Source organism: Callospermophilus lateralis, chromosome 15, assembly GCF_048772815.1.
Source record: "Callospermophilus lateralis isolate mCalLat2 chromosome 15, mCalLat2.hap1, whole genome shotgun sequence".
NCBI classification, from domain to species: domain Eukaryota; kingdom Metazoa; phylum Chordata; class Mammalia; order Rodentia; family Sciuridae; genus Callospermophilus; species Callospermophilus lateralis.
Window position 1 is genome coordinate 40,574,709 of NC_135319.1, and position 27,583 is coordinate 40,602,291.

Genomic DNA, 27,583 nt, shown 5'->3' on the forward strand with positions numbered 1-27,583 from the left:
GAACCCTGACTTCAGACACCCCGGCGGTAGTGATTTGAGGACGGTTTGAACAAGAAGTTGAAAAGCCGCCAAGGGGCGAGTTTGGCTGCACCACACGCCGGCTACCGAGGGGTGGGGCCGGAGGCAGGCAAGGCCGCGCTTCCTCCCTGCCCCAGCAGAGCCGAAGACGCCTGGGCCTCCGCCCGCCACGTGACCCGCGGTGTTGTGGTCCGGCCCGCGTGGGTGGCGGGAGTGGCGGGAGGGCGGGGGCGGCGAGGGGGCGGGTCACGTGACGGGGTTTAAATCTCCCGCAGCCCAAGCCGCGGGGGCGCCAGTGCCGCGCGTCGAGCGGGAGCAGAGGAGGCGAGGGAGGAGGGCCAGAGAGGCAGTTGGAAGATGGCGGACGAGGCGGCGCTCGCCCTTCAGCCCGGCGGCTCCCCCTCGGCAGCAGCGGCCGAGAGGGAGGCCGCATCGCCGCCCGCCGGAGAGCCGCTCCGCAAGAGGCCGCGGAGAGAAGGTCCTGGCCTCGGGCGGAGCCTGGGCGAGCCCAGTGGGGCGGCCCCGGAGCGAGAGGTGCCACCGGCGGCCGGGGGCTGCCCGGCGGCTGCGGCGGCGCTGTGGCGGGAGGCGGCAGCGGCGGGTGGGGAGCGAGAGGCCCAGGCAACGGCAGCGGCCGGAGAAGGAGACAATGGGCCGGGCCTGCAGGGCCTATCCCGGGAGCCGCCGCCGGCCGAAGACTTCTACGACGACGACGACGAGGAGGGCGAGGAGGAGGAAGAGGCGGCGGCGGCGGCGGCGATTGGGTACCGAGGTGCGCAGGGCGCGGGCGACCGGGACTGCGCATCCCCTTTTCCCTCTTTGGGGCCCCTCCTAGCGTCAGGTTGCGGGGTCTTTGGAGCGGGCAGGGGGCTCGTGGCTGGCTCCGCGGCGTCCCTTTCTCCACTACCGCCCTCCACTCGCCTGCGCCCTTAAGGGCTGTGGGCCGTGCTGCGGGAGCTGTGCGCCGACTTGCTCCCTCCCTTCACTCAGTCCGCGGCCCGCCTGAGCTGCTTTGCGCAGTCGCCAGGTCTGCAGGCTCTCGCAGTTGTTTCTAAAATAACTTTTTTGCTTCTCTCCTACCCTCTTACCATATTGCTTTTGTTAAAGGTTTTTATTCTCCCCCCCCCCCCTTCTTAAAGTACACTGAAGTCTGCAACTTCTGGCTGACCGGTCCTTTTGCAATTGCTTTTGCAAGCTGACTGACACCTGTGCTGTTTTTGAGGGTCACTGGTTTTCACCTTAAAAAGTTTGAGATTTTAAAAGAGCAAAGGTGTTTCTTAAAAAGCCTCTGATATTTAAGGAACATGCCTGTTTTCAAAGTCATTACACTCTGTGATGCAGTTGACAAGTGGGCACAGGAGAGTGATAGTACTTTTAGAATACTTTTATGAATATTATTTTTCTTCCAATCATTTCTTATAGTGGTTTTAGTTTTAGTGTAATACTTTTGTACGTAGTAATTCCGAAACACAAATTGACATAATTTTGGTATTCTGAAGCCAGAGGTGGTGTATTGCATTATGTCATCCTTGAGGTGAGGGTTTCGGGTCTGTGATCTCATGAGTTGCTGCCCTGGGTAGGTGTGGGTCTTTGTTTTATATTGTGTCAGGTCCATCTAGTAAGCCCATTTGGCCACATGTGAAAAAGAACCTGTGCATTAGGGACTGGTAAAACAGCCTTTGATTTCAAGAAACAGCTGAATAGGGAAGAGTAATGCACAGTTAGCTTAGTATGTTTAGTGTTATATAAAAGTGCAAACTTCAGGGAGTGAGGGGGTTTGTCACTAGAGTGGCACTTTTGTGTAAATCTCTCTCTTTCTTTTAGATGTTTTTCCTAGATTTTATTTCTTAAAATACAACCCTGTGATTTCTATGACGTTTGGGTAAATCTCTTTTTACAAATTTATTAAATTCCTTTGTGACTGACAAATTCAGTTTAACTAGATTATTATTATTATTTCTTTATTTTGTGGGAGATCTACCCAAGGGTCTTGTACAAGTAACTCCACCACTGAGCTACACCCCAACCTACTTTTTTTCTATTTTGGTTTTTAAAACATTTATTTTCTTTTATTTTCCTTTTTGGCTCATCTTTTTATTGGTGCATTATAATTATAAAAATGGTGGGTTACAATTTTACATGTTTGCACATGCACATGATATAACAATAGAATTTGGTCAGTACTGTCACCTAGTATTTCTTGTTCGTTCGTACTTTCTTTTTTCTTTCTTTCTTTTTTTTTTTTTTTTGTGGTGCTGGGGATTGAACCCAGGGCTTTGTGCATATGAGACAAGCACTCTAAACCCTCTTTCCTTTTTTTTTTTTTTTTTTGTCACCAGAGATTGAACCCAGGGGTGCTTAACCACTGAGCCACATCCCACGTCTTCAGGTCTTCAGCCCTTTTTATTTTTTGAGACAGGGTCTAAGTTGCTTAGGGGCTGGCTAAGTTGCTGAGCCTGGTCTGGAACTTGTGATCCTTCTGCCTCAGCCTCCAGAGTCTGGGTTTACAGGCATTTGCCACCACATCTGACTATTTTTTTTTTTTTTAAGTATACTTTGAAAAGTATACTTACTTAATTTCTAGATTTAGATGGGCTGAAACTTAGATTCTGAACAGAATCTCTAAGGATGAGAAAACTGCTCCTATAAATGGTGCAGATTGACCCCACAGACGTTTTTAAATACATTCATTTTGTTAAATGTTTTATTCTATGAGAATGATTGCATCATAATCATTATGGGTCTTCATACATTTTAGATGCAGATTGTTTCAGCATCCTTAAATTACTTTTGATTTCTTTTGCAGATAATCTTCTGTTTAGTGATGAAATTATCACCAATGGTTTTCATTCCTGTGAAAGTGATGAGGATGATAGAGCTTCACACGCAAGCTCTAGTGATTGGACTCCAAGGCCACGGATAGGTATAGTAGAGCTGTGCAGCTTTGGAATATATTTTTCTTTCTGTATTTTTTTTTTATACCAACTTTTAATTCTCTGCCTTTTAACTGGTGAGCTTTTTAGGTACGTGGTTATATGGCAAGTTTTTGTTTTGCTGTGCTAAGATCAAACCTGTGTATGGTTAGGCAAATGCTTTACCACAGACCTGTAAACCCCCAGTCCTCAGTTATTGTTTCTAAGCAGCTTAGGCTAATGAAAGTTAACTTATGCTATTTCTCTAACAGCTAAGTCCTTCTTAAACCTATGTTCACTTGTATCTTCTTTGTGGAATGCTCTTCCTTTAGTTAGTTTCTTTCTTCCTCACTTTACATCTCCTTTATACTTTTTCATAATATCACTTAACAGGGTTTTTTGTTTATGGTACTGGGGATTGAACCCAGGGCCTTGTGCATGCAAGGCAAGCACTCTACCAACTGAGCTATACTCCCAACCCACTTAACAGGTTTTAACAAGTTCTAAACCTGGTGTTTCCAGTGATGCTTCTTGTGCTTGAATACAAGCTCCACAGAGGCAGGAGATATATATGTATACATAAATTATATAACAGTGGAATGCATTACAATTCTTATTACACATATACACATATAGAGCCCGATTACACATATACACATTAGAGCACGATTTTTCATATCTCTGGTTGTATACAAAGTATATTCACACCAATTCATGTCTTTATTCATGTACATTGGATAATAATGATCATCACATTTCACCATTATTTCTAACCCCATGCCCCCTCCCTTACCCTTCCCATCCCTCTGCCCTATCTAGAGTTTGTCTATTCCTCCCATGCTCCATCTCCCTATCCCACTATGAATCAGCCTCCTTATATCAAAGAAAACATTCAGAATTGTTTTTTTGGGATTAGCTAACTTCACTTGGCATTATCTTCTCTTTAACTCCATCCATTTACCTGCAAATGCCATGGTTTTATTCTCTTTTATTGCTGAGTAAAATTTCATTGTGTATATATATGCCACTTTTTTTTTTTTAAAATCCCTTCATCTATTGAAGGGCATCTAGGTTGGCTCCACATTTTAGCTATTGTGAAATGTGCTGCTATAAACATTGATGTGGCTTTGTCCCTATAGTATGCTCTTTTTAAGTTTTTTGGGTATAGACTGAGGAGAGGGGTCCGCTGGGTCAAATGGTGGTTCTACTCCCAGGCAGGGGTTTTTGAGTTTCTTTAACTACTGTTGTGTCAATGTAGGTACAATGCTTTATACATAGTTTGTGCTTAGTAAGTATTTACAAAGTTAGAGAATGGGAAAGTTGTCTTTCCTTCTCCCTCTGCCTCTTGTATTGGGGATTAAACCCAGAGTTCTGCACATGCTAGGTAAGTGTTCTACCACTGAGCTATGCCCCCAGCCCTGCAATATCAGATTTTTATACCAAAGATGTAACATAACCATCTTAAAAAGTGATTTTTAAAAAATTTTGGTACTCTAGCTTTTTCAGATGCCTTGACTATCTAAACATAGTGATAACTAGTTAGTTCCTTTTTAATGTTGATATTGTTTATTTTCTCAAGCTAGGAATCTGATCTGAGCAACTTCAGGGCGAAAGAATAATTAATATTTAAAAAACATAAACATTGTATGAGTCATCTTGGGAGACTGGTAAAGATCAAAATGAAGGTTTATAATGGAAAAATTTTTAAAAATGTTATTTACATATAGATTTTTATAAATGTTTTTATTTATTTTTAAATAAATAAAAGTATTATGTAGATGGACACAATACTTTTATTTATTTATTTTTATGTGGTCCTGAGGATTGAACCCAGTGCCTCATATGCTAGGCAGGTGTTCTAACACTGAGCTACAACTACAGCCTAGACTTTTTTTTCCCTATGTCCCTGATAAATAACATGGACTTTTAGGATTGGTAGAGTCTTTTCTGTAATGATTTATAGAACAACTTTGTAAATGATTTTGTTATAAGTTATAGTGAATGATATTAGATTTTAACCATAAAAACTTACAGTTAATTCATCTTAAAATTTTTTTGATGCTGGGGTTTGAACCTGGGGCCTGGTATATGCTAAACCATATGTTCTACCACTGGACCCTCTCCATCCCTCAGTTGACTCTTTTGAAATACATATTTATAGGTTAAGAGGGCACTAACTCTTGATCTTCTTAATCTCATTGGTACATAGCATTAAGGGTATCTTGAGAAGAAAATAAGTTGCATTTTCTTTCTTTGCAAAATAACCTTAGAGATTACTAATGCATTATTTCAGAAAATTGAGATTTTTTAAAAGTTTCTTGGAAGTAGATTTGACCTGAATCTTTTTCTTCTTAACATAGGTCCATATACTTTTGTTCAGCAACATCTCATGATTGGCACAGATCCTCGAACAATTCTTAAAGATTTACTACCGGAAACAATTCCTCCACCTGAATTGGATGATATGACACTGTGGCAGATTGTTATTAATATCCTTTCAGAACCACCAAAAAGAAAAAAAAGAAAAGATATTAATACAATTGAAGATGCTGTGAAATTACTGCAAGAGTGCAAAAAAATAATAGTTCTAACTGGAGCTGGGGTATGTAAGATGTATAAAACACCTATAAAAGGAAGAGGTGGTTTTATCTTATTCTTTTTCTAATTAAGGAACTTTTTTTCTGGTTTAGGAGAATTCATCCTTAATTAGAATGGATGTTTGGAAACTGCCAAAATCTGAGTGCAGTGCAGTTGCTAAATTGGTTCAGTTTTTGAGAAAAGACTCTGAAAAATCTAACAGCCTTTAAAAAATATTTGCTTCTATCTATGGCATAGTAGGTAATAGGAGTTAAGGCAAGATTTTTTTTTGGCCTATATTATACCACAGCTCTTCAGGGAGATGCAGGGAATTGTGATTCTGCTTTTGTTATGGTAAGTCAGGATCTAGGTGGAGATGCTGTTTATTTGGTCAGTCTTCATGGAGAAATCAGAAATGTAATTGATATTCACAAATGAAAAACTTAGTGTTGGGAAGGTAACAGATTCCTGTCTTTTTGTCATTTGAAAATGATAGGATTATGGTGATTTTTTTTTTTTTTTTGGTGGGGGGCAGGTCATTTTTAATTTTATTTACATTTATATATATTTATTTATTTAGCAGTACTGGGGTTTGACCAGGGCTTCATACATAAGTCATGTGCTCTACTATTGTAGGATTGTGGTAATTTGACATTTTTCATTTGACTTTACCTAAGACTGTTATGTATTATGTGTTGAATAGAGTACATTGTGTGTTAGCAAACAGAGCAACTGTAGGAGTAAAATTCAGTCCTGTTTTCTTTCTTTCTTTCTTTTTTTTTGTATTGGGGATTGAACCCAGGGCACTTAACCACTGGGCCACATCCCCAGCCCTTTTTTTTATATTTTAGAGACAGGATGTTGCTAGGTTGCTTAGGGCCTCACTAAGTTGCTGAGGCTGGTTTTGAACTCATGATCCTCCTGCCTCAGCCTCCCAAATTGCTGGGATTATAGGTGTGAGTTCTCTATCATTTTTAGTTGTGAACGATTGTTATTAAATAATATCAAGAATAGTTAACTTTTTTTTTTGGTATTAGGGATTGAATCTAGGAGTGCTTTACCACTGAGCCACATCCCCAGCCATGCCCCCCACCCCCCACCCCCCCTTTTTTTTTTAATTTTGAGAAAGGGTTTTGCTAAGTTGCTTAGGGCCTTGCCAAGTTGTTGAGGTTAACTTTTTACTTGTGATCCTTCTGCCTCAGCCTCCTGAGCTGTTGGAATTACAGGCGAGTGCCACCGTGCCCCAGCTGGTTCTTGTTTAAGTTCTTGTTGCTGGGGATTGAGCCTTAAACATGGTAAGCATGTGCTCTGCCACTGAGCTACATTCAAGTTCCAGGATAGTTAGATTTTGTTCACAGATGTGATTTTTTTTTTTTTTTTTTTTTTTAAATTTTTAATATTTATTTTTCAGTTATCGGCGGACACAACATCTTTGTCTGTATGTGGTGCTGAGGATCGAACCTCGGCCGCACGCATGCCAGGCGAGCGTGCTACCGCTTGAGCCACATCCCCAGCCCCACAGATGTGATTTTGATAAGTTTGTTTTACTCTGAGGTCAAGGTGAAGTCAACTCCAGTAAAATTATAAAATAAAATAAAATTTTAGCATAGTGCTGCTATGGTACATGCCTATAATTCCAATGATTTAAGAGGTTGAGGCAGGAGTATTACTAGTTCAAGGCTGGCCTAAAAAATTTAGCAAGACCTTTCTTAGAATAATTAATTTTAAAAAAAGGATTGGTGATGTAGCACAGTAATAAAATTGCCAATAGTTTCAATCCTCAGTACCAAATGTGTGTGTGTGTAAAAGTTTTGAATTCTCTGTTTGAAATGTCAGGGTTTATTTGTAGAATAAGCATAGTGTCTAAATCTGTTTTTTAAAAATTAGGATCGGGCTGTGGTTGTGGCTCAGTGGTAGAGCACTTGCCTCTCATGTGTGAGGCACTGGGTTCAATTCTCAGCACCACATATAAATAAATGAATAAAATAAAGGTCCATCAACAATTAAAAAATATTTTTAAAAATTAGGAGCTGAAATATAATGCGATGTAGTTTTTTATTTATTTTTTGAGATGGGGTCTGACGTGTTGCCCAGGCTGGTCTAAAACTCCTGAGCTTAAGCTATCCTCAGCCTACTGGGTAGCTGGCACTATAAGGGTACACCATGCCCATCTTGCAACATAGTTTATTTTTTGTGGTATTGGGGATTGAACCCCAGGGATGTGTTAACACCGAGTTATAACCCCAGTTCTTTATTTTTTTATTTTTAGACGATCTTCCTAAATTTCTGAGGCTGGTCTCAAATTTGAAATCCTTTTTCCTTAGCCTTCCGAGTCTCTGGGATCATGGCATCATGTCTGGTTGCAAAATAATTTTTAAAGAAAACATAGGAATTTAGTATTCTTGAGGGTAGAAGGATATTGACCATATAAGAGCGATTTCTTGGGAAATAATTGTGGTAGAAATTCTTGCCTGCTTTCTAGTTAAATGATTGAATTGGTTTATTCCCTTTTCAATCAGATTGCAATTGCTTTAATTTGTTCATTAAATGCTTAAAGGTTTAAAATTATCCTGATTTAAAATTCCTTATTAACACCATTAAAAACAGAATATGTGGCAGTTTTAATTAGACTCATTTATTTGGGTGTTATTACTTTTATTTGAAATCAGGGTAAGGTGGTATTTCTGTTCTCCCCAAAATATTTCAAACCAAAATTTTATTTTTCAGCTCTCCTCTAAAATTGTATGGTAAGAGAGCTACTAATTATAAAGGTGGAAGAGTTAATTGTACAAATTATGCCATGCATATTTCAGGTATCTGTTTCATGTGGAATACCTGACTTCAGGTCAAGAGATGGTATTTATGCTCGTCTTGCAGTAGACTTCCCTGATCTTCCAGATCCTCAAGCAATGTTTGATATTGAATATTTCAGAAAAGATCCAAGACCGTTCTTCAAGTTTGCAAAGGTACTACTAACTTTCTTATTGCTTATTTGGTGGCCTCTCATAAAAAAGTATTTTGTTCATGTATAGGGTTTTTTACGCTTTCTGAATGCATTGTCTGTTAAGCGATGCTATTACTATGGTGATGTAAGATTAGTCAGGAGTTTTCTTTATTTTAGTATTGAGTTTACTTTCCAGAAAAGACTATCTTATTTTTTAACTTTAAATATGTACTTTATTCACGGTCTGGGCTTCTCTTTGGGAGTTCATAGACCATATAGAAGTGATGTAACTATTTTGACATTCAATATTTCTTATTGAGTTGTGAAGATCATAACATCTACTTTTGTGTGTGTGTCACTGGGGATAGAACCCAGGGCTTTGTGCATAATAGGCAAGCTCTCTACCACTGAACTACATCCCTAGCCCTTTTAATTTTTTATTTTGAGTTGGGGGTCTGAGTTGCAGAGTCTAGCCTCCAACTTGCTATCCTTTTGCCTCAGCCTCCTGAATGGTGAGATTATAAGCATCTGCCACTGTGCTCAGCTTACTCTGGTATGTTTTGTAGTAGCCTAAAAAATCATTTGTAATTAAGGGTGGAGAAGATTCTGAGATTGCATTTTTGTCAATAAATTGGTCTCTAGAATCACTCTGTTCAGTACAGAAGCCATTACTACTGCATGTAGCTGTTGAGTAGTTGAAGCATGAAGTACTGAAGACATACTGGATTTTAGAGACCTTGGTTCAGAAAAATAAAATTTTTGTTAATTTCATTTATTAAATACTAACAGATATTGATTATATGGAATCAATAATGGGTAAAGTAAAATATATTTAAAATTTTCACTTTAATGTGATTACTAGAAAATTTATATATCTCTTGTGTAGCTCTGCTATAAAGTTTAATCATTATACCATGCCTAAGAGATTTTAGACATTAGAAAACATGGGTTTTTCCTCCTGTAGTTTGGTCTTATGGATAAAGATGATTAAAGTTGGTTGTACATTCAAAAGGGCCTTTTTGAAAGAGACTATTTTTCAGTGAATCCAGAAATTAAATAAGTAAACCTGAATTTTTAAGGGTGTCTTCATATACTTTTAAACCATAATATTTACATTACTATAAGAAAAATCCTTCTAATTCAAAACAATGGGTGTTAATTTAAATTGGTCCCTATCTAAAAAAGTTTGTTTTGTCCCAGTGTAATACATCAAATGTATATTAGAATAAGATGGGAAATCATATTAAAAGTTCATATATATGATTTAAGCTGTATTTGAAAAGTTTTCAGGCAGTCAAGAGTATTTGAATCCTTCAAACTTAACTTGAAACTTACCAAAATTTCAAACTTTTTTTTTTAATATCTTTGTTTATTTATTTATTTTATGTGGTGCTGAGGATCGAACCCAGTGCCTCACGCATGCGAGGCAAGCGCTCAACCACTGAGCTACAACCCCAGCCCCCAAATTTCAAACTTTTTACTTCATGTATCAGCAATAATGGTGGTCATCTATATCTGACCTTTAGAGCAGACACTTGGTTGTTCATTACAAAATATTACAGATTAGTGAAGATGCACTGTTTTAATCTATTAGTGCTAGTGGACTGCAGCATGGTTTTGAAGACCAAGGAAAGATCACTTAATTATAGATCTCTTGATTTGGACCTAGGATATTGGCATTATAGCAGCTCTAATTAGTAGACCTTTATACTTCTAGAAGGCCAGCAGGTAACTAGAAGTTACTTTGATCTTAGATCTCATTATAAAAACTTAATTTACTACTGAATTTTCTATAATGGTCCCAAGATTTTTGCTGTTAAATTGGGGGGTGGGTATTTCTATATTTCCAAAATTAACTCTTGTTGGCTTTTTAAACTATCCCATGAAGATAAATTTCCTACTTATACAGTGCAGTTAGATATCTAAAATTAAGAGTTCAGTTATTTTAAAGAGCAGATTTTTAAAAAAATCTTTGTTTTTAATGTGGTGTTGAGGATTGATCCCAGTGCCTCACACACGCAAGGTAAGCACTTTACCACTGAGCTACAGCCTCAGCCCTTAAAAAGCAGATTTTTATGAGCTTTTTTTCCAATGTGGTAAACTGACACTTAGGAAAATGTGGGAACCAAATTGGGTGCTATAGCTCATGTTTCTAGAGGCTGAAGCAGGATTGCTTGAGCCCAGGAGTTCTAGATCAGCCTAGTCAACATAGTAAGACCTTATCTTAAGTTTAAACTAACTTTAACATATGAAAAGCTGTAGAAATAATTACCCTGATAAAGACAATCCTAAAACTTAAAATTTTAATAGAAATCTAGAGAAAGCATAAAGGAAAATAGAAATAAAAGTTACAACAGAAAAGGCACACTAGTTATTAGTGCTTGCTTCTCTTGTAGCACATATACTAAAATTGGAATGTTACAGAGAAGATTATCATGGCCCCTGAGCAAAGAAGACATGAAAATTCATGAAGCCTTCCACACATATTGTATATTTCTCGATACTTCTCTAACATGCTAAAAAATAATTAACAGGGAAATAACTTGAGATGATGGCTAGCTTTGTTTAATGCCTTAAGAAATTTTCATGAACAATCTAAGCCTAATTGTTAGGAACACATGTATTTACTTCATGCAAGTGGAGTAAAAGTTCTATGAATGGGGGAAAAAACCACTAAATGTGTTAAAGTAGTTCTTAAGCACTATTGCCTTGCAGATTTTATATTACTTGGGAGGAGAAAAAGGTCAACATTTTTTCATTTATTTGTCTTTAAAATTATTTCTAATACCATTTACATAAAAATTTGCTTGATTGCTTTTTTGTTTTCATTTATGTTAAGAGCTAATTAAACTAATCTTTAATTATTATTCATATATAATTCTTTGTACTTTAATTCTCACATTAGGAAGAAAGCATCTGCTTACTGCAGTAGTACTTAATAATATAGGTAGGAGAGAAAATATGAGTTAATTTGGGTCTAAAAATAACTAGGAAAAGGATTAGGAGAAACAACAAGGAATGCAGGACAGTACCCAAATAATGGAGAATATGCAAATAAAGATTCCTAAACCTTCCAAGAACAAAGAACAACATACACTTTTGTGTATGTATATAGAATTCAGGGCCTTTCTTATGCTAGGCAAGTACTCTACCACTGAGCTATAACTCAGCCTAACTTCAGCTTTTCTGCTGGTCACTATAACTAGATGGAAAGTTCATAAAATGGCTTGTGAATTTTGCTAGTTATGAATGAAAATGAATTTAGTATGAAGCCATGAAAAAAGGAAATACTGGTGAAATTTAGATATTTTGGAAGAAAGATAATTTCTACACCAAATTAAGCCATTGGTTGTATGTGATTATTGAGAAGATATTTAGATTTCACTGATATTGGGAATGTAAAGGAGAGGCATATTGAAAAGGTTACTGGTCCATTAAGAGCGGGGTTTTTTTTGTTTGTTTGTTTCTTTTTGGTTCTGGAAATTGAACCCAGGACCTCTTGTGCATGCCATGTGCTTGCTCTGCCAACTCAGCACTATTAACTTTGGACTGGATAATTCTTTGCTATGGGAGCTTTACTGGGTCTCAAAGTGTTTAGCAGCATTGCTTTCTTCCGCCCACTAAATGCTGTAAACACCTGCTACCAGACTTGACATTTAAAAATGTATGGTAGAAAGGGTCAGTGTCCCCTGCAAAATTGCTGTCATTTAGCATCAGCATATTATAGTATGTTTCCATGTGGTACCATTTTGAATTCTTTTGTACAAGAATAGTTAAGGCTAGTTTTAAAGTGATAGTTATATTCTGAACCATGGTCTTATTCTTCTGCTTAATAAGAACTTAGTGTTTTTAAGTCATGCTGGGAATTTAACTGAGGGACACTTTATAGCTGAGCTAGATCTCCAGTCTTTTTCTTTTTTTTTTACTTTTCCCTTTTGTTTTTATTTTGAGACAGTGCCTAAGTTCTGAGGCTGGCCTTGAACTTGTGCTCCTCCTTTCTCAACCTCCCAGGTTGCTGAGATTACAGTTATGCACCACCACACCTGACTAAGAACTTAAATTGACGAGTTGTGGTCATAGTTATAAATATTCAGTGATTGTTCTTTCCTTGAAGTGATTGAAGTTCAAGAAAAGCTAGAGGAAGAAATATGATCTAAATTTTTATGAACCTCATTCCAAAAATGTGTTATTTTATATATGATAAACTACTGCTTTAAATAGTGTATGCAAACTTATCAGATCATGTAGTTATAAAGATAAAGGAGTTTTAATATTTTTTTTTCTTGGTGGCCCTAGGGATCAAAGCTCTTATGCTTGCTGGACAAACGCTTAACCACTGAAGTATACCCCAGCCCCAAATTGAGTTTTAAAACAAGCTCATTACCTAAAAAGTCAAAGAATGCAAGCAAAAGAAAAATGTAGTCGCTGTAGTTTCATTCATCTGAAGATCATGTTAATACCCATGTACATGTTACATGTATATATGTGTCATTGTAGTACTTAGAGTTGAATATTATATTACACCTTTATAATAAAAGCAGTTCTCTGAACTGCTCTGGATTTCCTACAAACTCTTCTGTCAGACACTGGAATACTTTTATTTTTTCCTTTTTGGTATTAGGGATTAAACCCAGTACCAAACTTTACCACTCAGCTACATTCCCAGTCCTTTTTATTTTTTTGAGACAGAGTCTTGTTAAGTGGCCCAGTCTTGCCTCGATCTTCCCCGTCTTCCTGCCTGAGCCAATTGAGTAACTGGAATTATAGGTGTGTACTACCATGCCCAGCATAAATACTTTTTAATGTTATATAATGATGATCAATAGGTATACTATAATTGTGAAAGTGCATATTTAGGACATCCAAATAGTGTTGCTACAGTTATCCTTTTTGGTATATTGCCATTGTTCTTAAGATAAATTCCTGAGAGAGAAATTGCAAGTTCATTTTTTTCCTTAGCTTTAGATAAATTCCTACCAGAAAAGGTTGAAATAAAATACACTTTCATCACACATATGTGAGAAGTTTGACTTAGCATGTCCTTATTACATCCCCTGACCCTCTCAAAAAAAAAACCCACAATACATTATAAGTATTAACTTTTTTTTTCTTTTGGTCATTCTAGGGATGGAATCCAGTGCCTTGTCTGTGGTAGGCAAGTGCTGTACCACTGAGCAACACTGCCAGTCTAACGTGTTATTATTTATTTTTTCAGTTCTGGGAGATTGAGCTCTGCAGTGCTCTACCACAGAGCTGTATCCCAGTCGTTTTAATTTTTATTTTGAGATAGGCTCTTGCTAAGTTGACCATGGCTGGCCTCAAACTTGTGATCGGCCTCCCCGAGTAAGCTGGAATTAGAGGAGTGTGCCACCATGCTAAGCTTCTTGCTTAGTATTCTTGGAAATAAATGGTACTTAACAGATAATCTCATGGGGGAGGCGGGTGGGGGCTGTATAGTACTTTGTCTTGAAGTTGTACATAATGTAATTAATCTCCTAACGGTGGGTATTAGAGATTTTTTTTTTAATCTAGGGTTATTTAGCAGGTTTGAAATTATAAATGTATGATAGGTAACAAATTAGCATGTTAATGTTCTTGTCTTTTGTTTTATCCTTTTTTTTTTTTTAAGGTCAATGTACCTTTATTTATTTATTTATTTACTCACTTATTTATATGAGAATCGAACCAAGTGCCTCACACGTGCTAGGCAAGCACTCTACCACTAAGCTACAATCCCAGCCCCTGTTGTTTTATCTTTATTATTTACTTATTGGCCCTAGATTTTTATCTAGAGCTTCCTCCCCCTCCCCCCACCAGCTATACCACTAGCCCTTAGTATTCTGTTTTAATTAGTGTGGATGACTACTTTTACTTCTGGTCCTGTGTGTATCTTCTAATTATTGTTTTGTTCTTAGCCATTTTTCCCCCCATTTCAAGGGCTTTTCTTTTTTTGGTGGGAGCTGGGGATTGAACCCAGGGACTTACTTGTGCATGCTAGGCAAGCACTCTACCAACTGAGCTATGTCCCCAGCCCAAGGGGCTTTTCTTCATACTGATTTTAGGGAATATGTTTTTTTGAAGAGTGTTTTTATGTTCGGGTTAGTGGAATTCCAGCCTGTAGTAATCCTATGAAATTGAGCAAAATAAGGTGGACTTACCAAACTAGTCTTGCTCAATTAGACTAGTTTGTAACCTAAGAAAAATGGTGCTTAGTCCAAAAGAAAAATAGAAAATTTGAGGCTGAAGCATAAAATTGGAAAGGCAGTTAAGAACAGGACTTTTGTATTGATACTAGGTGTAAATGCTAACTCTGCTACTTATGGTTCCTGTTAACAAATTGATAAATTATTTCTTTGTTTTGTTTTTGTTTTCATTTGTAAAATGGGAATATATGGGCTGGGGCTGTAGGTCAGTGGTAGAACACTTGCCTATCTAATGTGTGAGGCACTGGCTTGGGTCCTCAGCACCACATAAAAGTAAATAAATAAAATAGAGACATTGTGTCCATCTACAACTAAAAATTTAAAAAAAAAAAAAAAAGAATATATGTCTAGAACAGGGTCAGCAAACTTTCCACAAAGGGTCAGATAGTAAATATGTGCCCTGCTTTATGGGTCACATAGGGTCTCTGACATATTATTTTTCTTTAACCTTTTAAAATATAAAAACCCAGCCCTGAATTTTATGTGTGGAATTATAATAAATACAAAATATAAGGGCTTATTATACCTAAGTATATACTAAAATTTCATTAAATAGTAGCTAATAGTTTCATTAATTGGAATTCCTTTGTGTTAGGTTAGAATAGAAGTTACCCTACTTTTTATGTCAGCTTTTTAAAATTATAATGTATGATCAGATCAGATTTCACCCACTGCTTATTAAAGTGATATATTATTATTCATGTAAATGGGCAAATAAAAATTGTGTTTATAGTGTACAACATGTTTTGATATATTTTTTCCTTATGGAATGACTAAATCAAACTAAATAACATTCACATACTTATTTTTGGATAAGAACATTCACAATCTACACTCAGCAGTTTTCAAGAATATAATACACTTGTTACTAATTATAATCTCCATGTTGTACAATAGATATTGGTGAACTCATTCTCCCTTTCTGAGATTTTGTGTCCATTGACCAATATCTTCCCCCTGTTGCCTCCCCAGCTAACGATGAGGTTTTAAATTGCTGGGAAAAAAGTCAAAAGAATATTTCATGGAGTGTGAACTTCCATGAAATTCTGATGTCATTGTACATGAAGTTTTATTGGAACACAACCATTCTCATTTATATATTATCTATAGCTACTTTTGCATTATAAAGGAGAGCTTGTGTAGTGACAGAGACCATATATACACATAAACCATATGGTCTAATACCTAAAATATTTACTGTCTGTGGTCCTGTGTACACATGTATGTTCAACAAAGATTCCTAAAGGTATAAACTTGGTACCATGGATTGAACCCAGAGGTGTTTAGCCACTTAGTTACATCCTTAGCCCATTTTTTCTATTTTATTTAGAGACACTGTCTTGCTGAGTTACTGTGTTGATATGTTGCTGAGACTGTTTTTTTTTTTAATGGTACAGTGTTCATTTTCTGTATTCTAGTTAGTTATACGTGATAGTAGGATGCTTTGACGCATCTCTCATAAATGGAGTATAACTTCTCATTCTTGTGCGTGATGTAGTTATATAGATTGTATAATCATATGCACATAGGGTAATTATGTCTGATGCATTCTATCATTCCTATCCCCATATGCCCTCCTTTCCGTTCATTCCCTTCTATCTGATCTATTCCCTAGTGCCCCTCTCCCCTGACTGTAAATTAGCATCTGCACATCAGAGAAAACATCAGGCCTTTGGTTCTTTGGTATTGGCTTATTTCACTTAGCCTCATATTCTTCAGCTCCATCCATTTACTGGCAAATGCCGAGGCTAGTTTTGAACTTGTGATCCTTCTGCTTCAGCCTGAGTTGTTGGGATTACTGTGTGCCAGTGTACTGGCACAGCAGTTGAATTTGTCAGGTTAGGGTTAGGGTTTTAAGTACTGATTAAGATACTAAGTAGTGGAGTTGGGGCTGTGGCTCAGCAGTGTAGCCCTTGCCTAGCATGTGTGAGGCACTGGGTTCAATCCTCAGCATCACATAAAAATAAATATTAAAAGAATAAATAAAGGTATTGTGTCCATCTACAACTGAAAATATTTAAAAAAAAGATTGAGTAGTCTATTTGGGTGATTTTACAGAATGAGTGAAATAAGATAATGAGTATTCTCCTTAACTGGAGAATTTTTTGGCTAGTTTGTCTAGTTCTTTTTGGCTAGCATTATAATGGGTTAGAGCCTGTAACGAATGGTAAGGAAGGAAGTAGATGATGGTGTACTACTTTAATCTTTTTTACTTCTCTTTCAACAGTGTGCCTTCCTCTGATTTATAAACTCTTAAGACTTCAAAGAATCTTTTTAGTTTTCAGGGGCCGTGATTACAGTTGTGTTTTTAGGGTCTTTTATTTGTATTGTTAGAAACCTGAGGTTAAAAGCAGAGAGCATCACTGGAGGAAAGCCCTTATTTTCACAGGAAAACGCTGAGATTCATTCCATAGGTAGTTCTGAGCTTTAGCTTTGACCACATTGGTTGGTGGCTAATCCTGGGTTATTTGTGTCTTTTCATACACAGCTGTGTGGAAGGATCCCTTTTTTACCTTAAACCTTTGATTTCCTCAAGAGTGGCCCAACCCTCATTACTGGTTCCTTAAAAGGACTTGCTTAGAACAAGGCTGGCTATCATGTAATACTTCTAATGTGAAAGAGTTGTCTGTATCGTATCTAAAAATTATAGACCATTTAGTTTTCAGCAAACTTCTCAAATTAAGAGTCTTAGAACTGGTTTCTGTTAAAATAGTCCTGAATAATTTGATTATATTCTTTATAGTTGAATACTATATTTAAATTGACATGGTCCTCTTCATATTAGAAAGAAAATAAAGCTAAGACTCATCATTTAGGTTTTCACATGTAAAATGTAGGATTATAAAATAAAAGTTTTTCATACATTATCCTCTATCTTGAACAGGTTGGACAAGAAGGGGAAACTAGCATATATGTGAAATCTAGCATTCCACACATTATTGCATTCCTTACTCTCACCTTTGAAAGAGAACAGTTAAGACATGTAGTAATTCAAGGAGGATAGATACAATCTTAGAAGAACTCCTGTCTTCTGACTGTGCCCTGGAGTTAGTCGTCCTTCCTGTTCTGTGTTTGGCATGCTTTTATCAATCTGCCTACTGCTTTATAGAGATTCTATTTTATCTGTTCCTAGCCTTTTTCTAATTTTGGTCAAAATATGCTAAAAGATCTTCCCAGAAGGTACTTTAGTGCTAGAATATTTAATTTTCTGAGTGTAAAGGCAATAAAACAAAGTATCCTGGGTAGGAGATGATGGTATAGCACAACTGAGTTGTGCTACACCATTATATTTAGTCTTCTATTAATAAACTCTTCTTTTGCTGCTGCTACTTATATGCATTTTCTGTTTTTTTTAATTGCAGTTATTCATTTCTTTCTTTGCAAAGAGTTATTCTTGAATTTTTTTTGAAACGTTTGAAAGGCAAAAATTTTGGATTTTTGTATAATAGATTTTTAGCAGCATATGGACATATACTTACCATCATGGGAAAAGTGTATTAAGTTTTATCTAGAAGGTATTCTTTTGTTGAATGGAAAAGTGTTTTTAAAATTTGAGATGTGAAATAGCTAAAAAGTAGTTATCTGTAATCTCATGATTAAACGTTTTTGGTATAATGTCAGAAGTGAAAATTACCCCAACTCTATTTACAACTTGTTTGTATTCTTCCTGGCTTGTTCTTATGGACCTATCTGTATATACATAATTTTCCATTTTTGTTTAGTTAGCAACAAAACAAAACTATACACACTGGTGACTTTTTTTTTTTTTCCCCCTACATGTTATGGGCCATTTTCCAGGTCAGTGCATCTAGGTCTCCCTCGTTTTTTATGGCTGCATATTCCACGTTATGGATGTGCTATATTTACATAACCAGGTCCCTATTGATGGATGTATTTTTTTTTTTTTTTTTTTGGCTAGCATTATAATGGGTTAGAGCCTGTAATGAATGGTAAGGAAGTAAGTAGATGATAGTGCTACTACTTTAAAGAAAAGTAGAGAAGAAACTTCCTTTGCCATAGTCACTTACTAAATGAAATTGAATAAAAAACACTGTCAAAAGTTGGGAGGACCAAAATTGATACTTTTTCTCTGATCTTTTTGCCATGTGTATATCTGAATTCTTTGTTTTTAAAGAAGAAACAGCATTGAAGCATTATTTGGGGGGAAAAACACACACACAAAATCCAGCAACTCAGCATTCATGAGCAACTCTATACTATACCAGTATGTGCCTGTGCAGTGGAAGGAAAACAATTTTGGTAAGGAATTAAAACTTTAGCTTTAAACTTCCAACAGGTTGATATTTATAATGAATGATGAATCAAAAAAAAATTTTTTTAAATATTCGTATGTTGACAGAGCCCTTTTTTTAGTTTTTTAAAAAGTCACCGTACTTTTGATATCTGTAATTTCAGTGTAAACTTTTCCCCTTTTTCCTTAAACAAAAATCTGAATTTGCAGCCAGCAAAAATCTGATATCCTAAGGAGTCATTTATTAGTGATGTTTATGGGTCAACCTGGTCATTTCTTCAAGGGGCCAAGTTCACTAATTGCTGAGTTTTATACATATTACAGCAAAAATCCTTTTTCTAGGTGTGTGTTGCATCCATCAAGATGCTTTAAAATGTTCATGTATTTTGTTTTAAAATTATATATGGGGAATTATCAATTGTAGTTTTTTGTTAAACCTAAGCAGGATGCCTGTTACAGTTATTTTATTAACATTAGCTTTTTCTACCTTTTGCATTATGTAGGAAATATATCCTGGACAGTTCCAACCATCTCTATGTCACAAATTCATAGCCTTGTCAGATAAGGAAGGAAAACTACTTCGCAACTATACTCAGAATATAGATACCTTGGAACAGGTTGCAGGAATCCAAAGGATAATTCAATGTCATGGTTAGTAAACTTCAAAATGGCTTTTGGTAATTTATTTAGTTTCTTAGGAAAAAACAGCATTAGAAAGCAAGCTGCCCTCCAGTAATGAGAGTTTAAACATCATTAACATGTTATCTGATTAGTTGAAGATAATCTAAGAAAAATAGAATGCAAAATAATGAAATCAGAAGTATAATACCAAATAGTAATACACTTTTTTTTTTTTTTTTTTTTTTTGGGTACTGGGAATTGAACCCAGAGGTGCTTTACCACTGAGCTGCGTCCTTAGCCCTTTTTTAAAAATTTATTTTGAGACTGGGCCTTGCTAAGTTGCTGAGACTGGTCTTGAAGTTTTGATTCTCACATCTCAACCTCCAAAGTCACTGGGATTATAGGCTTGTGCCACTGTGCCCAACCAATATTAATATACTTTTCATTTTAGAAGATATTGCAGTAACATGAGATTGTTTCTGTAAAGTTTCTAAAACACATCTGTTGAACTAAGATATTAAAATTGGAACCTTAATATCCTGAAGAGTTTTCGCCCTGGTGGAGTTATTTAAGAGTAGTTTTAGAAAACACAATTACATCTGTGTTTCACAGCTGAGGATTGAATTGTCTCCATGTATTACGTGTATTTTTTTCATTTTCTCTAAATTTCCATGTGGAATCTCTTAAAATTGTTGTAACTTCTATAGTGTTAAACTTTATGTTTAAGAAACATATTACTTTAATAAACCATATACATGTTGGTTGCTTCTAGGTTCCTTTGCAACAGCATCTTGCCTGATTTGTAAATATAAAGTTGACTGTGAAGCTGTACGAGGAGATATTTTTAATCAGGTAATTAATCACCCACATTTTAGGAATGTGCTCATCCCTGATCTGTTCTTCCTTAGCCACCAGTACCCTCCACCCCTGCAAATATTTATGAGACAGGGAAATGTCCAGGAAGAAAGTGTTGCCATTGGGAATTCTAATGAAATACAGTAATACCTTGAAATCATTAAATTGGCTCCTTTGTTATATAAGCCTAAAGTAAAAACCCAGGTCACAAGAAAGAAGCTGCTATGTTAGTTTTTCTCCTTTCTCTCCTTTTTAGTGATGTCAGATTTGGATCCTTTAAAGGAGTTGTGGTAATCCTCAAAACATAAAAATACTGTGAAAAAATACAGGAAAATGTTTCATTGAGTATCAGTAAACTTAAAATTGACATTTAGATTGTATCCAATTTTCCCTACCTTTTATTCTACAGCTTTTCTATTTTCTATGATAATTCTGAAATGCATTTTTTAAAAAGTGTGGAAATACTGACTACTACTAACTTGGAACTTTCTTTCACTTCATCTCAACCCATATCTGGAACATGCAGGTAGTTCCTCGATGTCCTAGGTGCCCAGCTGATGAACCACTTGCTATCATGAAACCAGAGATTGTCTTTTTTGGTGAAAATTTACCAGAACAGTTTCATAGAGCCATGAAGTATGACAAAGACGAAGTCGATCTCCTTATTGTTATTGGGTCTTCCCTGAAAGTAAGACCAGTAGCACTAATTCCAAGTAAGTTAGTGATGGTTTTGGAGGAATTTTTCTGCATATGATACCACAGGTTATGGATCTGTATAATAGGCTCTAGTGATCTTACCACTTTCCTATTTAGAAAGTGGTAACGAGCTAAGCTATATTTTTTAGATGATATTTTTGTGTATGCGGGTTATTGCAAATGATATTTAATGAGGGCCGGGGGATGTCAAAACAGAAGGAATACTAAATTTTAGTTCTTACTCATGGAAAATCCAGATGAAGGGAAAATGCACTGAGTGAGGTATATTTCTAGTTTTTTTGAGACAGAGTTTCTAAGTTGCAGAGGCCAGCCTCAAACTTGTGATCCTCCTGCCTCAGACTAAAGAGTAGGTGGGATTTCTAGGTATGTGCCACTGTTCCACACCCAGCTTCAACTTAGACTTTTTAATGCAGTGTGTTTAATGTGGCAGAGTTTAGTTTTGATTTGTTTACATTAAGAAATTATTTGTATTGATGTTTTTTTCTTAAGTATTTTTTTAGTTGTTAATGGACCTTTATTTTATTTATATGTTCTAAATAAATAAATAAAGGTGTGGTGCTGACATCGAACCCAGTGCCTCACACATTCTAGGCAAACACTCTGCCACTGAGTCACAACCCCAGCCCATGATATTAGTTTTTGACCTTTCACATTTTTCAAATGCACAACTTATTAGAAGTGTAACATACTTGTGTAAGATAGAATTTAGGGATTCAAAATGATAGTCTCTTCTTGTAGTAATGACAGTTATGGCACGTCATAATGGTAATACATGGCTCTAGCTTACATAAACCAAAGGAGTGTTTTGGGAAGTTTCTTTAACATGCTTTCATACTACCTTCTTTCTGTCCTGTAATGAAGCCAGGGAAATGAGAAGGATATTTCAAATATATCAGATGTGTCTTTTTATAAATGGGAGGACAAGAGCAGACAATCAGACACCAAAAACGGAGAATTAAATGGTTTTATATCAGTAAATCAAATAGGTAAACACAAGAAACATGAGTCAAACTCCTTAACTCTGTATTTGTCTTACATCTGGTGGCTTTATCACTTAACTCAGTCTTTCCTAAATAGCTGTGAAATCCTTGTGCAGTAGAACATAGGTGATTTGTAATTAAATGAACGTAATTTAGTAGTGTAAGCTCCCTATTCTTTTGTGGCCTTGGGATTGATGCATGTTTAGTAGGCACTCAACCACTGAGTGAGTTACACATCTAGCACAGTTTTTTCCTTTTCTTTTAAAAAATAGGGTTCTTACTTTCTTACTTGGGCTGTTCTTGAACTCTTGGGCTCAAGTGATCTTCCTGCCTTACCTTCCCAAATAGTTGGAACAATAGGCCCAAGATACCATACCTGGATTTCTCTGCCTTAAAAGCTTTATTTATTTATTTTTGGTACCAGGGATTGACCCAGGGGCACTTAACCACTGAGCCACATCCTCAGCTATCCTCCTGTGCCTTTAAAAAAAAAAATTATATATATATAATATATATTATATATATATGAATATGATAAACACAATACCCTTGTTTATTTAGTTTTTTTTTTTTTTATGTGGTGCTGGGGATTGAACCCAGTGCACCATGCATGCAAGGCAAGTACTCTACCACTAAGCCACAACCTCAGCCCAGCTTTTTTTTTTTTTTTAATGTGGTGCTGAGGACCAAGCCCACTGCCTTCCATATGCAAGATGAGCACTCTACCACTGAGCTATAATCCTAGCCCTCAGTCCCAGTTTTTTAAACTTAGTGAAACAGGGTCTTACTAAATTGTTTAGGGCCTTGTTGAATTGCTGAGGCTGGCTTTGAACTTGGAATTCTCCTGTCTCAGCCTACCAAGACGCTAGGATTACAGGCTTGTGCCTGTGGGGTAATAGTGTTGGTAATAGGCAAATATGGTTTTTTGAAAATGTAAAAAAAGTTTTTGGTAAGTAGTGTAGAATATGTCTGTATGGCTTTTAACCTTTGTATCAGGAGCTAAACACCTTTGTGTCAAGAATTAAGTAATGACATTATTCCCATTCTCTACAGAGAAGGAAATTGAGGTCAGAATGGAAAGTTACAAGATTGCTCAGAGGTAACCAACCTGGCAAGATCAGAAACTGGGATGCTTTAATGCTTCTCACTTGTTCGATATCTTTTTTTTTACTTTTTAGTTGGACACAATACCTTTATTTTAATGTGGTGCTGAGGATTGAACTAAGGCTCTCAAAGCGCTCTACCGCTGAGCCACAACCCCAGCCCCTTGATAGCAGTGGAGGGTATCTTTTATTTGGAATTCAGGCTTGCTTTTTTTTTTTTTTTTTTTTTGCAGGATGCATGTTATGGTTTTATTAGCTCACCTTCAATTCCTAACTTTCTTTTTACCCTGTTTTTAGGTTCCATACCACACGAAGTGCCTCAGATATTAATTAATAGGGAACCTCTGCCTCATCTGCATTTTGATGTAGAACTTCTTGGAGACTGTGATGTCATAATTAATGAATTGTGTCATAGGTTAGGTGGTGAATACGCCAAACTTTGCTGTAACCCTGTAAAGCTTTCAGAAATTACCGAAAAACCTCCACGAACACAAAAAGAATTGGTCCATTTATCAGAGTTGCCACCAACACCTCTAAATATTTCAGAAGAATCAAGTTCACCAGAAAGAACTTCACCACCAGATTCTTCAGTGATTGTTACACTTTTAAACCAAACAGCGAAGACTAATGATGATTTGGATGTATCTGAATCAAAGAGTTGTGTGGAAGAAAAATCACAGGAAGTACAGACTTCTACTAGAAATGTTGAGTGTGTTAATGTGGAAAATCCAGATTTGAAAGATGTTGGTTCCAATACTGGTGAGAAAGGTGAAAGAACTTCAGTTGCTGAAACAGTGAGAAAGTGCTGGCCCAACAGACTTGCAAAAGAACAGATTAGTAAGCGGCTTGATGGTAAGAAATTTTGTTGGAAAGTATGATTATTATAAAACTTTTTTTTTGTGTGTGTGGGACAAACTAGCAGTTTTGGCAGGTTAGTTGATTGGGGAAGCTCCAAGTGTTTCACTGCTGAGCTGAATCCCCAGCCCTGATTTGGGTAGCTTTCCATAGTTGAATTGAAAATTGTGTGAAGTTCAGAAGTCACAGACGGGTAATACATAATACAGGAAAGAGTACATAATACAGGAAAGAGTGAAGAGTGTTTGCTTTTAATGGTATGCTATATGTTGTTTCTCCAGGGGATGGGAAGAAAAATGGAAGATAAATATTGAGAATAGGTTTATATTATATACTCTGCCACTGAAAATTCTTAACTGGTAGAAATGATTTGTTTGTATGCTTAATGTGGGTCAGTTGCTTCATACACATATCTAACATTTAATTTTAAACTAACTCATGAGGTAGGAAGTATTATTACTTCCCTGTTTCAGGTGGGAAAATGGAAGACCAAGAGGATTATGTGCAACATCATACAAGGTAACAACTAGGAAGTGCAGAGAGAGCCAGATTGTATTCCAGGTCTTTCACCTCAGAGGCTGCTCTCTTTACCACTACAATGTACAGTCTCAGATCTGGAAAACATTCTTCTCCACTGAATATCAGGAATAGCATCTATCCTTTTGATATATGCAATCTATCAATTAGTATTAACACAAGTGAGAAAAGCTGCTTTTTGAAGGGTGATGTTTTAGTAGAAGCAGCATACATGGGAAGGTCATAATTTAGTCAGGGTTAAAAGTAGATATCTGCTTTAACTTGGGCCTAACAGTTTTGCATACCTTCAAACATAATACACGTTTACATAAAACTTGTTGATGGTATGGAGATTAAGTGTTCTAGTAGTATGTAAATTTTTAGTTCACCTGAAGTTGTTTTAGGGCCTTTTCCCTACAAGTTAACCTACTTTTTGTACCCACTAGTTAACTCTGATCTGCCTCAGCATCATTTATAACTTGTGGGTACAAAAAGTAGGTTCTACTTGGAGATTAGGTTATACCAGGGGATTGAACCCAGGGGTGCTTAACCAAGGAGCCATATTCTCAGCCCTTTTAGAGACAGGGTCTCACTGAGTTGCTGAACTGAGATCCTCCTGTCTCAGCCTACCTACCTACTAGGATTACAGTCATGTGCTACCACACCTGGCTAGAAGGCTAAATTAGAGTCTTGGTAACTAGTACTTCCCCAGTTCTCCAGTGAGGCTAGGGCAGAATATAATGTTTTTAAGTCATGAGCTAAAATTATATAAACAAAAGTGTAATATAATCATACGCTGGGACTCATTTAAAGGCTCCTTGTTTCCTACCATTTAATTCACAAGAGCAGACAAAAGCCTCCTTTTGCACATAAAATGCTTCCTGGTCACCATTTTTAATTTTTTTTTTAAACACTGAACATGACCCAAGTGCTGCTAGGGGTTTTCTGTCTTGCCACTGGAATAAAAGTACTTGACTTCCTACTCCAACCATGAAAATTAATACTGATTTGAAATAAGTGTTTTTCACAATATGTAGCGGACTGTCACATCAGTTTTGGGTTATGGTTCAGTGGCAGAGCAGCATTTGCCTAGCAGAAGCACTGGGTTAGAGCCTTAGCACCACATAAAAAGTCATTCTGTCCATCTCCAAACAAAATAAAAACAAAAACAAAAAAAACCCCACACATCTTAAGGAGTTCTTCTTGACCTAGTATCCATGGCTTAAGGGGAGGAAATGAGCTTCTTGTTGTTGTCATTAACCTATATCTACAGGACTCTGAGATTCTGGGGGCCCTGGGTTCAATCCTGAGCACTAAAAAAAAGTACAGGTTTCTTAGACTGGGTGGTGGGGCTATGGATGCCAGTATCTAAAAACTGCATTCTGAATGGTGGGGAGATGAAGATATTCACTATTAAGTGCAGGCTGGAAAAAAGTTAAATGGAAATGTTAGATGAAATACTTCTAAAACGTGCTTTAGAGAAATTTTATTTAATGAATTTGAATTGGGTATCTAATTTCAAATTTCTTAAAAAGGAATTGTTGAATTTCTCTTTTTTCATTTTAAAATCAGGATTAAAATTATTTCATTCTCCACATAAGGAAACAGCTACCTGTACAAAGAACTAATATTTAAATCCAGGACTCACAGTTCTTGCTTTAAAACAAAATTATAATGTCTAGTGATTAAAGGCAGATAGAACCTACACTGGACTCCAGACTGTCTAACTAGACTGAATTAAGTCTAACATTTCATTTATTACTATATTTCAGGTAATCAATACCTGTTTTTACCACCAAATCGTTACATTTTCCATGGCGCTGAAGTATATTCAGACTCTGAAGATGACGTCTTATCCTCTAGTTCTTGTGGCAGTAACAGTGATAGTGGTACATGTCAGAGTCCAAGTTTAGAAGAACCCATGGAAGATGAAAGTGAAATTGAAGAATTCTACAATGGCCTGGAAGATGATGCTGATGTTCTGGAAAGAGCTGGAGGAACTGGATTTGCAGCTGATGGAGGCGATCAAGAGGCAGTTAATGAAGCTATATCCATAAAACAGGAAGTAACAGACATTAACTATCCAGCAAACAAATCATAATGTAATAATTGTCCAGGTACAGGAATTGTTCCACCAGCATTAGGAACTTTAGCATGTCAAAATGAATGTTTACTTGTGAACTCAATAGAGCAAGGAAAACAGAAGGTGTAATATTTATAGACTGGTCAAGTAGATTGTTTTTTCATGGATAATTTTTTAACTTCCATTCCTGTACTTGTACACTCAACACTAACTTTTTAAAGAAAGGTACTAAGTATCTTTAGTCAGCTGTTGGTCATGACTTTCTTTTAAAGTTTCATTTGTATGATACATCTGTATGTATGTATAATTTCGTTTTTGCCTAGTGAGTTTCAACATTTTAAAGTTTTCAAAAAGCCATTGGAATGTTAAATTAATGTAAAGGGAACAGCTTATCTAGACCAAAGAATGGTTATTTCACACTTTTCTTTGTAACATTGAATGGTTTGAAGTCCTCAAAATATCTGTTCTGCTGAACTTTTGATTCTTTAGCACAATTACCTATTTTTAAACACTGGCATTTTCCAAGACTTGTGGCAGCTAACTTTTTTAAAATTAAAAATGACATGCAATGTAAGTAGAAAGTCAGAAATATTCGGGAGAGCACTGACTTTGGTGCTAAGAGTTTCGTTTCAGGAGTATTGTATTTATTGTTCAATTGAAGATGGCTTTTGTACTTCCTACAGACATGTAGTGACGTCTATATTGGCTCATAAAACTAACCTAAAAAAAAAAAAAGTGAATGCTTTGGAAATGTTTCAGTTGCTCTAGAAACAATAGTGCCTGCCTGGATCTCCTTAGTTTTGAAATATTTGCCATTGTTGTTTAAGTACCTATCACTGTGGTAGAGCTTGCATTGATCCTTTTCCACAAGTATTAAACTGCCAAGATATGAATATGCAAAGCCTTTCTGAATCTGTAATAATGGTACTTCTACTGGGGAGAGTGTA

The 27,583-nt window shown here is 36.6% G+C and overlaps 2 protein-coding genes and 2 non-coding genes across 5 annotated transcripts in view; 2 read left to right on the forward strand and 2 right to left on the reverse strand.

Annotated features, from left to right (window-relative positions):
• Positions 1-27,583, reverse strand: part of Herc4 (HECT and RLD domain containing E3 ubiquitin protein ligase 4) — a 183,922-nt gene that overhangs the window by 12,251 nt on the left and 144,088 nt on the right. The gene's annotated exons all lie outside the window — the stretch shown is intronic.
• Sirt1 (sirtuin 1) lies at positions 305-27,537 on the forward strand. Of its 2 annotated transcripts, XM_076834177.1 has the most exons (9): positions 305-790; positions 2,825-2,941; positions 5,291-5,532; positions 8,321-8,473; positions 19,410-19,557; positions 20,300-20,379; positions 20,909-21,095; positions 23,480-24,034; positions 26,326-27,537. In XM_076834177.1, the coding sequence occupies exons 1-9, from the start codon at positions 376-378 to the stop codon at positions 26,652-26,654; spliced, it is 2,226 nt and encodes a 741-aa protein (XP_076690292.1). In that variant the 5' UTR covers positions 305-375; the 3' UTR covers positions 26,655-27,537. The 2 variants fall into 2 exon arrangements, with proteins under 2 accessions (XP_076690292.1, XP_076690294.1); XM_076834179.1 differs by lacking the exons at positions 305-790; positions 2,825-2,941; positions 5,291-5,532; positions 8,321-8,473 and adding an exon at positions 18,815-18,914.
• Trnaa-ugc (transfer RNA alanine (anticodon UGC)) lies at positions 3,322-3,406 on the reverse strand. The gene has a single exon. It is a non-coding gene; the product is annotated as a tRNA-Ala (tRNA).
• Positions 10,829-10,938, forward strand: LOC143381703 (U6 spliceosomal RNA). The gene has a single exon (XR_013088873.1). It is a non-coding gene; the product is annotated as a U6 spliceosomal RNA (small nuclear RNA).

Bases quoted from the DNA above. Each gene is read 5' to 3' on its own strand.
- Sirt1 (XM_076834177.1), top strand. From the start codon at position 376: ATGGCGGACGAGGCGGCGCTCGCCCTTCAGCCCGGCGGCTCCCCCTCG. The intron at 8,474-19,409 runs GTACTACTAACT...TGCATTATGTAG, and splicing joins CGTTCTTCAAGTTTGCAAAG to GAAATATATCCTGGACAGTT. The intron at 20,380-20,908 runs GTAATTAATCAC...TGGAACATGCAG, and splicing joins GAGGAGATATTTTTAATCAG to GTAGTTCCTCGATGTCCTAG.